Genomic DNA, 13,903 nt, shown 5'->3' with positions numbered 1-13,903 from the left:
CTCCTCTATAAAATGGGTGAATAACGGGATCTGTGTTTTCTGACTGTCATGATTTTTGGGTGAGGTCATCTCGCGAGGCGCTTGGCCCGCAGTCTGAACCGTGTGGGCGCCGTCATTGCCATCAGTCACGCCTGTCCCTGTCCCCCTCACCTTTGTTGCCTGGATGGGAGCTGGCCCCCGGGGAGTGCAGCGCTGCCTGCCGCTGGGGTTCCTGGCTTCTCTGCAGGGAAGTCCGCTGCTGGTCCCAAGCGCCTTCTCGGTAGCGTCGTCACTCTGCCCATACTCCTGGAGCCTCTTCTCTCGCCCGGCCACCCCGTGGAATGTTCCGCCACTGCTCGCAGAGCTGTAATGCGTGTTTTCTAGGAAACACTGTCCCTCGTCTCTGCTCTTCAGCTCTCACTCTCTGGTCTGCTTCTCCTGACAGCTGGCGAACTTCCCCCGACTCTGCGAGGCGACGGAGAGGATCGTGGCTCACCACATCCGCGAGCGGGAAGGGAAGACCAAGGACCAGGTGAGGGCCGGCCTCCGGGGCAGGGTCCTCGAGCGCAGTGGAGAGGCCCCGGGGAGGCCGGGGGTCTGCGTCTCTCGGCCCTCCCTCGCGGGAAGGAAATGGCTGAGAACACAACCGCACAGGTTGATTTTTACTCCTTTATAAACTTTATTCATGTGTTGCTATACTAACATCTCGTGTATGTCAAGAATATAAACAAATACAAAGACTTGAGATGGATGGGATTTGAAACGCGGCGAAGGGAGTCGCGTTATCCCCCTTCGGTGCCCCCTGGCCATCATGTGCACCCCTCGCTTGCACTGAGCCCTTTGAAAACCACCGATCCAGAAACAAAGCACATTGCTTCTTTCAGACAGGGTTTTTAACAACCTTTTAATGGGCCCACAGGTGGGTGCCAGGGTAGCCATACATTTCTGAAATCTTATGCAAAAGGTTCGGCATTGTGATTTTCTTTCTCTGAGGATAATGGACAAAGCTATTCATCAGCTTACCCAGGAACCTTTCACTGGAAATTAAAAACTTGTAAGAACAGCTCTTTTACACATTTCTAACTATTTTGTAATAGTATATGGTTCATAAGGAGTAACCTTGAAATTGCCTTCCAGTCCTCTGTGAATCCAAAAGATTATTTTCAAGGGAAATAACTCACTGAAAACAGTGAAGGACCACATGAAGACAACAGCTTCGTAAACTTAGGTGGAGGTTTCCTTGGTTCTCCGTAAGACACTTGAATGGGAAACGCGAAGGTTTCCAGGTGCCCTGCGGTGCCAGGACACGGCTGTCAGCGACAGCGGGGAGGGACCCTGCCCTCGGGCCGTGTGTTCTCCACAGTCACCGCGTGTCCTGGTCCAGTCATGCTCAGGACTGTTGTTTTCTCACGTACAGCGCTGGCATGCCGGCCTATGTGAGGATCCCTGAAGTCCCCAAAAGTTAGGATTCAAGATTCCGTGGTCCTTGGGTGATTTGGAAAGGAGGAGAGAGAAGACAGGGCAGAGGGGGAGGGCAGCGTAGAAGCGAGAGACGGAGACAGACCACAGGGAGAGACGCGCACATGCAGCGGAGGGCGTGCTGGGGGGAGGCGAGAGGGTGGGGTGGAGGGGACCGAGTGGAGAGCCGGGGCGGGGTGGGGAGAGTCCCCAGGCGCTGGGGTGTTGCTCAGTGACTCCCGGGTTCATGCCACTTCGTTTTATCATCGTGCTTTGGAAGTTAATGAACCATTATTCATGGTTTTCACTTGTTTTCCAACTTTCACACCCTTGGAGAGCCACAAGTGCAGGAACAGACAAATTGCTGTTAACTCATGAGCAAGTGCAACCCAGCCTCGGGTCAGATATGTGACCCTGAGGCCTGAGGTCCCCCACTTGTAATGGCGGGGCTGCTGCTGGGCCAAGGACACTTACCTCCTGGTGTCCTCTGTACTCCTGACCTTAAGTCAATAACATGACCATTTAAACTTAGCATCTTTATTCTAGAAAATTTAAATGGTAATATGTCCTACTTAGCTCTTCCCTGAGAAAACAGCATTGAGGGCAAAACAGTATCATTATGATCTTTGTGTCCCTCTCTGAGTCATTAATGTCTGCATGTTTCACTGTGGCCTCGTTAGCATTGCAGGCTCCGAGTTCCAAGGGCCTGAGCTCGAATCCAGCTTTCCCTTTTACTTTCTGTGTAAATGAACAAGTTAGTCCCTTCCTTGTCTTCAAGTGGGATAATGATGGTAGTTGACTTGCAGGCACTTGGTGAGGATGGAGTGAAGGGACCCAAATGTGGCTCTAGTTCGTTGGTCATTTTGGTCGTTTTTGCTTGAGTGCGGTGACACCCAGCAGGTGTGGGAAAGAATTACCTTTGCTCAGTTCAAGGGAAGTGGTCGCCCATCTGTGGCTCCGACATGCTGGGTGGTTGACTCCCCAGGAGGGAGACCAGAGGCGGGGCGGTGTCTCCTCCTCGGGGACCAGCTCAGTGGCTCGAGGACGCTGGTCCCCAGTGCCTCCAGCACGGACCACCGTGGCCGAGGGAACACGTCTGTCTGCCCAGGCCTCACCGCTGGGGTCTGAGCCCCGCCCTCCGGGCTCCGGGGGCCACATGCCCTCTGAAGTCGCCGGTCAGAGTGCCCGCTGTCCTAGGGCCTCTGTGCCAGAACGTTGGGGGTGTTTTGCAGCTTTTAAATGCAGTTGTTACCAACTTCTGGAAGCTTTGTGGGAAGAAAAATTATTCAAAATTAAAAATAGGGAAACCCATAAATCTATTTGTGAAATTTTTTTCTTCAACAAAGGTCTTTTGAGTGTCTGCGTGTGCCTGTGAGTATGCCAGGCGCTGCCAACACGAAACGACACGCCGCCGCGGCCGGTGCTGCAGGCGACAACTGCTACCGGGGTGGCTCTCCTCCTCCGCCGCCCGACAGTCAATAACTGTGGGCGAGAAGGGCAGGGAGGAACTCTGGGAAAGTGAAAAAATGAGGAAAAAATGTACTCTTTCCCTTTTCATCCCCCATATGTGACTTGGCTGTCTTCCCAGGATGAACACAGACTCCCAGTTTCCAGGAATATGAATGAGAACAGCCGTAGTTTTTCTTTTTTCCTGCACTGCGGGCCAAGTTAATGTGCGAGAACGTCCAAGACGTTCAGGACAGCCCTTGGCAATGGTGAAAATTATGTAGATATTTTGCTCTTTACAGTGGTAACAATTTTCTTGTGCTTCAGTATTATGGTTTATTCATACAAACTCCTGGCCAAATGGGCTTGGGAGGGTAACATTTAACAGAACCTGGCTTCATTACGGGGAGAATAGCGATAATACCACAGATCATCCAATAACAATCGCTCTTCCTGTCTCTTCAGTTTCTTCATTAAGAAAAGAAACAAAACTATCTCATGATATGAAACTTCTTCCCACCAGTGTGATGGTATTGGCCCAATCGTGCCTGTGCCTCATATGGTTGGTGGTGTGGGGGAGTTTGGGGAGGACCCATTTACTCTTCTCTGGCAGGTCCTCTTGGGACTTAGAGCGAGATTTGGTGGGGTGACCAGATAAGATCCTTCTGGGAACAAAGTAGGGGACGAGACAAATGGGACGCCAGCCTCCATGAGGCTGGACATCCTGCGGGGAAGTAAGACAGCAAACAGAATAGACAAACGATTGGTTATATCGGAAATAAACACCACAAATACAAAGGATAGGGTGCAGTGTATGTCAAATCGGACATATTGGCTCCATGAGAGTCACAACAGGATCCTACCTGGTGCGGGTGGGGGCGTGGGGTGGGAATCATGGGAGGAGCCTTCCCTAAGAAAGTGCCCACAGGGGAGTGATACGTAGACCAGGCCAGCGAGCTGTTTGCAAGGGTGCTGTGAGCCGCTCCAATGTCACCTTCAGCGTAGGGAGGCAACGTGAAAATACTCACTGTGGCCATTAGAGACTCATTCGACAATGTTGAAGGGCAGAGCTCTGGAGGTGCACAAGCAGGGAATCTCAAGTATTTTTTCCCCCTGTCAACAAGTCTCAGCATTCTAGGAAGACGGGTCCTGTTGGGAGAGCAAAGAGGAGACTCGGGAAGGGGAGCTCAGTTTCGAGTAGTTCCGGGAGAAAGCCTTGTATCTCCCGCCTCTGGTCGCCCCAACTCTCTTCTTGTTCTGAGTCTCTTTGTCTGCCAGTGATGACTATTTTCCACAGAAGGACCTTCCAGATCTTGGACTCAGAGTTTATAAGTATCTTGTGATCAATGCCTGTTCATATTTACTGGAACATGTATTCAGCTCATGCCTTGACAAATCTTGGTGGGAGTCACATGGTATTCCAGGCTCTGTTCCAGGCCCTGAGATAGCGCAGTGACTACGGCAGGTGGGGGCCGCGTAATTGACTGGTAAAAACTTACTATGTCAGCCAGTGGCAGTGCCACAAAAGAAAGGAAGTTAGAGCCACAGGACTGAGGGTAGGAAGGGTGCTAATTGAGGCAGAACAGGCTGGGAGGGTCCTCGATGGGTGATGTTAGCAGAAAGCTGCCTGAAGTTTCGCTTTGACAGTGAAGCTTACTCTTCTCAGGAAGCCTTTTGTTTATTTGCAGATTACCTCTTTGAGTTGGTCAGTGAGATGCTCTCCAGCTTGCTCAGAGGGACCTTAACGAGATAGAAGAGGGGAGAAAAAACAGGCGGTGATGTTGCTGTCCCCGCAGCATACCGTATGGCATCTGTGGGAGCAGGAAGCTCCGAGGGCCCCTCACTGCCTTCTTGCCATGTGTCCGGCTTTTGAATGTTATGCCTACATTTCAGAGGAACGGAATAATTTGAGGTTCTGTGTTTAGTTGGCCAAGGGCGAGTGCACACCCAGCAACTGGTATGCCGTTGTCTTCTTGTGGGCATCAGACTTCTCATGTAGATGCTCAATTTCTAAACTTAGAGTAAAAACTGTGAGCCTAATGAAAAAAAAAATGAATGCACCTTTTCATTCTACCCGAAGCATCCTTTAAAATTTCAGTGAAGATAATCTGTAGGCACTTGCTGCCTTGAGCGTTTGAGAATATTTAAGATGGGTTTCACTGAAGTGCTTCTCTTTGACTTACAGGTGCTGCTGTTGATTGACATCCAAGTCTCCTACATCAACACCAACCATGAAGACTTCATTGGCTTTGCCAAGTAGGTGAAATGCTTGGTTGCCGCCCGCGTTCCCCCTGCTGGTTTGCTAGGACACACGCTGCACACGTCTGCAGCCCCACTGCCTGGGAGGGTGCCCTCTGTGCCAAGGTTAACCCTGAGCAGACCCTCGGGTAGGGTGGGGGGAGCCTCATGGCTGTGGGGCTGCGTTCTCTCCGGGAAGGAGTTGGCTCCCTTGTTGGGCAACATGTGGAGTCACATGTGCCTCAGACACTCATTGTTTTTGGATGACGATCTGCAGTTTGTACTTGAACTCCCATAGAAAAGCAGTAACAGATGCATATTTAAACTGTGTTTGGGGACAGTTTCTCACGTAAATTTGAAATAGCAAGTGTGGTTCACAGGATACATCCCTACGTTGGAATATAGAGGCTTATTATTACTTTTTAAAAAATAATGTGATCTCTTTAGATGAACACTCTCTTTTCTATAACTTATATCTTACATAAGCTTGTATTCATATTGCTATTTTATCACATGTGCATTTTGTTATTTTCTACTATTTATCACTCCATTCGCAGATATTTTTACGTAGACATTGCACTTAGTTACTCAGGGCTGGTTAATCGCTGTGTGGCATCTTTAAGACTCTGAGCTCACCATTCTTCCTGCCCTATAGTGGAACCAGTTTTTGTTTGCTTTTCAGGAGTTTTGAGTCTAACTCTAAAATATATTTGTGACATGTAAATGGTCCCAACTTCACATATATAAAATATAGTCTCTCTTAGATAAAAAACAGTGAGGCCCTGTGTATGTCACTTGACTGGGTATTCAAGAACAGGGACAAAAGAAAAATGAGCCATGACAAAATGTAAAACCAAGGAATTACAAACTGATGTAGGAGAAGCTGAATGTAAATCGTGTGATCAAAACTCAACAGCAGGCCGAGGGACTGAGAGGCGTGTGCGAGGAAGCACAGGCCTGTTGCCCCGCGGAAGGGGGTCTGCTCGTAGCCCTGGCTGTAGTGGCGGCGGCCAGCCCGGCTCTGCCTGTAGATCCTGAGGCCACCGGGCATCAGATGAGTTTTTGCCCCATTGTTTTCTGTCGGTGACCTGTGTGTGGTGTCGCTGGAATGCAGTGTGGAGTGCGTTCCTGTGGTCAGCTGTCCTTCCAGCCGCACCGTCTGCTCCAGCCTCCAGGCAGGTGTCTGCTCCACAGGCGCTGCCCGCAGGCCCACGCCTGCACTTTAGCCCCCACGGGGCCCTCTGTCCACACTGCTCCTTTCCTCCCAGTCTCCCTTGGAGGAAGCGCAGGCCCCGGGATGCCTGCTTGTCCCCCGGCCTGGAAGGGGGCCTGAGAGCTTCTGCCTGGTTTCCAGCACCGTCTGGGACCTCCGTGTGGCCGTGCCATGCTCTGCTCTTGGGGGGAAAATACAAGAAAAAGAAAGAAAAGAATCATTCTTGTCTTTTAGGAGTTTGCCTAACAATTGAAAAATAGAGAGAAACACGTGTGACATTGTGACACGTTTGTCGTTTCCTTCACTTGCTTCCTTGAGGAGTTTGAAAGAAAAACAAATCCTTGAGTCATGTTAAAGAACAGGAACGGTGCCTATAAAGGTGATTTTTATTGATGACAAATGGCAGTGAGATGCAGACACAAACTTGACACCTGAACAGTGGAAAGGGCGTTGCCACGCTGCCCATTGTGGCCTCCTGAGCCAGCAGGAAATGTAGGAAGAGTCACAGTCAGTTTGGGAAGATTCAGGTTTTGAACATGTTTTGTAACCAGCGTTACAGTTTAAGTTTCACCCTGGACTCTTCTTGAAACACTTTTCCCCTTGATTATCATTTTATTTCTTTTTAAGGATAAATGACCCAGTTTTCTTTCCCCAGTAAATATCAATATTTTCCACCTCAGAAGCTATTGAGCTTACACCATTGTATGGACTGGCTTTTCAAAGGCATATACCTTTGCAAATGGAAACACATTCCAACACAGCCTTTGGCTCCGTGTCTCTAATCCCGGGGATTGCTCCGGCTTTCCGGCCCTGAGGTAGACTGTGAAACGTCATGACGTTGAGGGAGAAAAAAGCAGCATTGTTCAAACCGCTTTAGAAACCCAGCAGCTTTGCACATTTCACGTCAAAGTGCGTCCGTGCACCTGAACGTCCTTAGGAAGGACCGTCTGGGAGGTGGCGGTCGGACTAGTTTTCCAGGGTTTGCCCTGATGAGCATTGGGCTTTGGACCATCGCTTAGCCTGTCTCTCACTCAGTTTGCTGCTCTATCACGTGCAGTAATAAATAATCCCCAACTGTATGCCTTTCAGAATTATAGAGAGATCATATTAATGACATGTGAATCTGCTTCTGAGAAGTGTAGTGAAATGTGTAGAAGTGCCATTCCATGCACACACACACTCACACACAGGCACACTCACACACAGGCATGCTCACACAGACACAGACACACATATTCACACATAAGACACAGACACACACACAACTCATACAGATAAACACACACACATACAGCATGCTCACACATACAACATGCTCACACACAGACGCACTCCCATAGACATGCAGACACGGACACACACAGGCACACAGTTTCACAGACACAACAATAAACAGACACACAGGTGGAGACATATAGACACCCCCCCACGCACACAGACACACATGCGCACTCACACAGACACTGAGGAGTTTGCTTACTGGGTGCACTGTTTTACTTTGTTATGAAATTTACAGGGATTGGGGTCCGATTGCCGCTAGGGTATTTTCAGACGTCACTATTATCTCCAAATGTGCTATTTCGCCCTGAGACTTGGAGGGAGATGCTCTCTCTCCATTGTGCCCTGAGCTGGGGTCCATTTCAGAGTGATATGGGACAATTACGAAGATGAAATGTTCATTTCAAAATTACTTTGAGGCGTTGTGGCATTTTCTGTGCTTTTAAAAAATAAAAAAAATATGGTTGTAGCTATAAATTTGAGAGGTGTCAGGAATGCTGTTTCCATCAAGAAAGAAAAGTCGGGCCGTATTTGAAGATGAGGACATAAGTACTTTTAAGCCCCAGAGATAGAAAATTGAGGTCTCAAGTTGAGGAAAATAAAAATTTGTTTCATGAGATTTTTAGAAAATTGTCGAAAGAGGGGGACCACCCTCGAGTTTATAGAATGATGACGTACATGGTATTTTACACAAGTATTTTTTCAACTGGGATGGCTTTGTGGTCTTAAAACTTTAAAAAAGGAAAACAGAGTGCAAAACATAGATTAATGGAACATAAATTCTCAGCATAGTTTCAGAACATCTTGAAATTCTTCTGTCTGCTATAGCGTTTATTCTGCCATGTTAAATACGTGGAACTTTTTTTTCCCCACCTCCGGGCTATTTGTTAAACGTGGACCATAAAATATGTACCATGTGTCATGGGTCCAAGTTAGCACTGCTGTAGGCTTGCTTTGGAATTTCCTGGTTTCTGAAAGCGTGATCTTTCAACTACAGTCTAGTTTTTGAACCTAAAAGTCTGGTCTTCCAGAAGAAAATGTCAACTTTCCTCATGACTTAACGGTTTTAATCTGTCATTGTTCCTTGCTAAAAAAATACAACCCCATGGTCTATTTTTTTATACAGTGCTAGTTTTTGTTATTTAAGAAAACAAGAGCTACTCCAGTTGTTCCTTCATTCACTTCCCCTCTCTGTTCTTTGTACCCTGGCCAGTGTGTCTCAGAACATCGTCCCATAACCGGAAGGTTGCAGGTTTGGTCCCTGGTCTAGTCTACAGGAGGCAACCAGTCACTGCTTCTCTTTTGCATAGATACTTCTCTCTCTCTCTCCCTCCCTCCCTCCCTCCCTCCCCCCTCTCTAAAGGCAGTGAAAAATGAAATCCTGCCCTTTGAAGGAACAGCAAGCTTGTTAACCGAATGCCTGGGGAGGTGAACTCTCAGTTCTCACACTCTCCTCCTTTTGTCCGGCGGCAGAAGGTGCCTCTGAGTCAGATGTCAGTAGACCAGCAGCCTAGGGGCAAAAAGGCTCCCGAGGGGAGCTGATGGGGTGACACTTCTGTGACCCCAGGTCCGACTGAGGCCTGGTTTTCAGCCAGCTGAGGAGGTCCTGGCACCTGTTTTCTCATGGCTGCGACGACGCAGCGCACAGGTCTCATGGTGCTTGTTACACGAGCGCCAAGGAAACTGTGGGTCGTGACGTTCATCGTCTCGTTCCCCACCCTCTGGGCTGCCGTCGCCATCTGACTGAAGGCAGCGCCTGTGACCCTCGGCCCCACATTGCAGAGCCGCCCTTTACATTCTTGCCGTGCTTTTCCATTGTGTATAATCACATTCTCTTATGACAGTGTTTCTAGTTTCCATTCTTACACGAGAACCTTCTCTTGTGGAATCAAAACCTAGCTCTTCGATTGTAATAAGTTCTGTCTTTTGACTCCCATGCAAATTTAGGAATTACATGCGTGGTGGCTCACTGGGCTCCTTGTCAGCTAGAAATACAGGGTGGGGCACCTCGCAAGGGCATTCAGAGCGTCACCTCTCAGGTGCACTACATGTCCCAGCCTTCTGAGCACCACGTTCAATGTAAATGGATTTCTGTTCTCTTGCATTCTCAGAGCTGTTATTGTGAACTTTATCTCCATCCTTAAAATGAATCTTAGATGAGTCATCCTTCTTTCCTGGGGCCCAAGTTCTACGGGGTTTTCTTAGACGATGTTTAGCCTGGGGCTTCACTAACGATCCCGCTGGGGAAGTGGCTTCTTTCTGCCTTTGGCTTCAGCCTGATGGGAGGAGCAGGGCCTGCGTGTGATAAATCGCACCCTGGGGACTCTGCACGAGTGTTTATAATATTCTTCAGGCCATAAAGGAACTTCCTTACTCCAGAGCAGTGCTGTCCAATGAACTTTCTGAAATGATGGGAACATTTTCTCTCCTGTGCTGATCAGTTCCCGTAGCCACTAGCTTCGTGGGACTATTGAGCAGCTGAACTGTGGCTAGTAAAACAGAGAAGTGAAATGCAAATGAAATAGAAATGAAATGAAATTTTAATTAGTTAAAGTTTTAATTTCAGTAGCCCCATCTGGCTACCAGCTCCTCTCTTGGCCAGCGCACTTGAGGAGTATGGTATGTCTAGACTTCGTTGCTCAGGGGCCTTCAGTAGTGGTCCCCACCTAACTGACCGCGTGGTGGCGGCTACCACGTGGTAGGTTCTAGAATAGAAAAAGGAAGTAACTCTGTGAGTAGCTGCTCAACAGACCCCAGGGCTCAGGGATAAACGGTTGGCCCTCTAAGTCCTCTGTCGCTGAAGTGTGAAGCGGGGCCTTCCCCTCCCGCTGCCTTCGTCTGCAGGTGGCCACATTGCTGGTACTTTCTCCAGCACAGTTGCTGCTGGAGTGTCTTTGAACTCTGATCTCCTCCATGAACCAGGCCAGTGGTAGAGGGAGAGGCTCAGCTGACGCTTGCCATGGAATCTGGATGCTGAGGGACCCCGTTTCCGTGGCTCACGTGCACCCTCTTTGGGTTGATGAAGAGTCTGTACTCGCTTCCTCCTCTCCCACTTCTCCTTCAGCTCTCAGCCCCTGCGGTCTCGCTTCCACCACAGCACTCTGTTAACCTGCTTTTGGCCAGGACAAAACGGTTAACCCAACGAACAGTCCTGAGGCCTTCCTTTGACACCATGAGCTACTTCGTTTGAAGAGAGACCCACGTCTCTCTTTGCCTCAGTCTGCCCCTGCGGTCTCCTGGTTTCCCACTTTCTGCTCTAGACCCCCGTGCTCAGCTTCACTGTGGAGCCCCTTATCCTCTGATGTGGCTGCAGGGCTGGTTTTCATCAGCGGCCTTCCGCAAGTCCTCACCCCTCTCGTCTGCCGCGAGGTCGCTGGCTGGTATAGCCCACGGCGGGGGTTTCAGTACCAACTTTGATGACTATCCATCTGGTCTCCATTCCAGAACTCCTTCCGGGACTGAGGGCCGTGTTCCACTACATGTTGGGCATTTCTACATGCATATCCCAGGGAAGCTGCCACCTGATGCTCCCAAATGAAACTCATGGTCCAATCGTAAAGCAACACCTCCTCCATTGTCCCCACTTCCCGTGTGTGGTGACTTCCAGTTGTTCAAACGAGCAACCCGTGTTCCCATATTCGTTTCCCTCCGTCTTTACTAAGGCCATCGATTCTGCCTCTGCTACAGAATTGAACCTGTCTAACCCCATCATCATTTGTGTCTTTTGTGGAGAGCCCTGCAGGTCATTGGCACCCTCAAGTTACTCTTGCTGGGGTCACTGCAAGTCTCCCTGCCTCTTGTCATCTCCCTTGTTTCTCCTTCTGGGGTCCCCTGTGACTTTGAGAATACAGTCTAAACTCAGTAGCGTGGTTTCCAAGGCTCTGAAGGAGCTGTCTTCTGCCGACCTCCTCTGCCTGCACCGTGCTAGGTAATGTCTGTGGTGAGAGAGGCAGAGACGCCAAGATTCACGCAACCTGCCTTCGGCCATCAAGGGACAGACGTTGTCAGAGGGCAGCGAGAGGCCTGCCTGGCACCATCCTGTTCGTGTGATGCAGGTGCAGACCTAGACCTTTGGGAGTTCATGGGAAAGGGAGGTAATGGGAGGCTTCTAGGAAGGCATGATCCAGGAATGGCACTTGATTGGCCTGGGAAGCCCGGGCAGGGCTCCAGCCGTCAGAAGGAGGGGTCTCGGCTGCCTGCCCCTTGTCTTCCCTGCTTCAGAGTCAGGGAGGTAATTTTTGCTAAAACATCACTTTGATCGTGCCATTTGCTGGCTCAGAAACTTTCAATAGTTTTTGCTGCTTCTCCTGTAACAGCCAAGTTCTCCATAATTGGCCCTAACATACAGTTATTGTACAAGATGGCTTGTAAGGTCGTTTACAAGCCCGAGTCTGTGATTATATAATTTTGCTGTAATAGTTTTACTTTCCACAATTTTCCTACATGCCTCATTTTTTGATCTCCTGGCTACGCCGATACTGCACCATTCTCTGGGAATGCACGTGGTTGCCTTCCCCTATTAAAATTTTACCTTTCTTCAAGTTTTCTGTGAAAAGTCTCACGTCACATCAGGCCAAAATAATCCCTTTTTGTTGGTCTCTGAACATTCAGAGCAATTACTATGCATAGGATTTGTTTGCCACACACCCCCTTGGTTCGCTCTCCTCTGTGTTTTGAATCTTGTATTGCATGTACACATGGACAAGGACAAAAATGAATATGCAGAAAAAACAAAACAAAACTAAAAACCCTGAGCTAAGTGGTAACACAGGGTTTTTTTCCCTTCAAATGCCTGCTAATATGCGTTTATTTTTACAAAAATTTGAACTTTTTGTTATATACTTCTAAAATCGTTATGTCTCAGAACATTAAACTAATAAACCTAGTTTGGTTTTAGGTGTTTTAGTGTTCTGGAAAGCCTTCCACAGTGACTCACTAATAGTAGTAATTTATATGATTAACAGCAGACGTACACACATAATAAGCTATGGGGTAACCACATCTCACATTTGAAACAGAAGCACTTTTGGGGGGCTTTGTATTACATCCTCACATATTTGTTCTTCTAGAGCGCATTCTTTCTTTGTTATTTGTGCTTTGTGTATGCACCACCCCACCCACACTAGATAAATTGTAGGCTTCTGATTCCAAGGAGCATACCTTATTCACGGTTCTGTCTTCCACAGGGCGCCTTGCAGATGGCTGTGCCCTCACTCTTTTAACTTATGTCAAGTGGAAACATCGCACATGGGCCAATTGTACAGTATGGCAGAGATGAGCGGTTCAGTACCTATGACCGAGATCATGTCCAAAGGCCCCAATTCACTTGCGAGACCTCATCGGATTTCCCATGAACACATATTTAAATAGGCATTTTGAAATGGTTTCAGTGCAGTTATCATTGCATACATAAGAATTATGAGAACGGGTGTTTTCTAATGAGGCAGCTTATTTTTTATGATGTTTCTTGTGGAGTAACTTTGAGTACCTAAATACGTCCTTGAAAATATCTTTGGATTTCTGGGGCTAGTTACTGCAAAAAGAGTATTCTTTAGATGGGAAATAAAGGTACTTTAGTATTTGTTCTAACACTAGTATTTGAGGTCGGCTATAAAACACACCTGTTTTCCTTCTGCATATTCATAAGTGGTAGGTCCTACACTTGCATTATGTAGCAACGAAAACCCTGTCGGTGGAAAGTCTCTTACCTAGTGCAGTTCATATGTTTCCGGGAGAACCCGCATCGCAAGGCATCTTGGATCTAAAAGGAACCTAGCAGCCAGCTTGCCTGGTCCCTGACCTCTTGTCTCTGTCCCTCTGTCTTTTTACACACACGCACTCACACACACACACACTCGCACCTTCCCCCGCTTTGCAGCACAGAAGCTCAGGTGCAGTTAGGTGGGACTCTGCCCCAGGTAGCTCCGGGAGCCATCGAGAATCTCTGCATCCTCTGCTTTACACTCAGCTCCTTTCCTCTTATGTGATTTTAAGGGGACCTCCACAGAATTCAAGGTTCCCCAATAGTTTGGGTCTGTCATAGTTTGGAATTATCATCACGGGTCAGTAATGTATTTTAAGACATTTTCCCTTAAAAAAGAAAACAACTCCCAGACCTCTAAACACAATTATGGTACTTGGAAGGGGTGACCGTACCCAGGAAGAAAGCATAATCACATTATATTGTATTGTGTGTTAGTGGTTTTCCCGCTTCTTCCAGGAAGAGAGGAGAGCCCGCGGCGCCCGGGAGATGGGCATCGTGGGACAGTTCTGAGGCCCCAGGCGGACTGG

General features: G+C 48.4%; 1 protein-coding gene across 3 annotated transcripts in view; it reads left to right on the top strand.

The window, feature by feature from the left end:
* DNM3 (dynamin 3) overlaps nt 1–13,903 on the top strand; it is a 382,651-nt gene that overhangs the window by 129,868 nt on the left and 238,880 nt on the right. For all 3 annotated transcript variants that reach the window (XM_054587765.1, XM_054587764.1, XM_054587763.1), the window contains exons 11-12: nt 425–511; nt 5,069–5,139. In XM_054587765.1, coding sequence (XP_054443740.1) covers nt 425–511; nt 5,069–5,139 — 158 coding nt within the window. The remainder of the gene's footprint in view (nt 1–424; nt 512–5,068; nt 5,140–13,903) is intronic.

The sequence above is a fragment of the Pteronotus mesoamericanus genome, unplaced genomic scaffold (genome assembly GCF_021234165.1).
Source record: "Pteronotus mesoamericanus isolate MK-2021 breed Mesoamerican mustached bat unplaced genomic scaffold, CSHL_Meso_final scaffold_1186, whole genome shotgun sequence".
NCBI classification, from domain to species: domain Eukaryota; kingdom Metazoa; phylum Chordata; class Mammalia; order Chiroptera; family Mormoopidae; genus Pteronotus; species Pteronotus mesoamericanus.
This window is presented reverse-complemented; position numbering and strand designations above follow the sequence as displayed.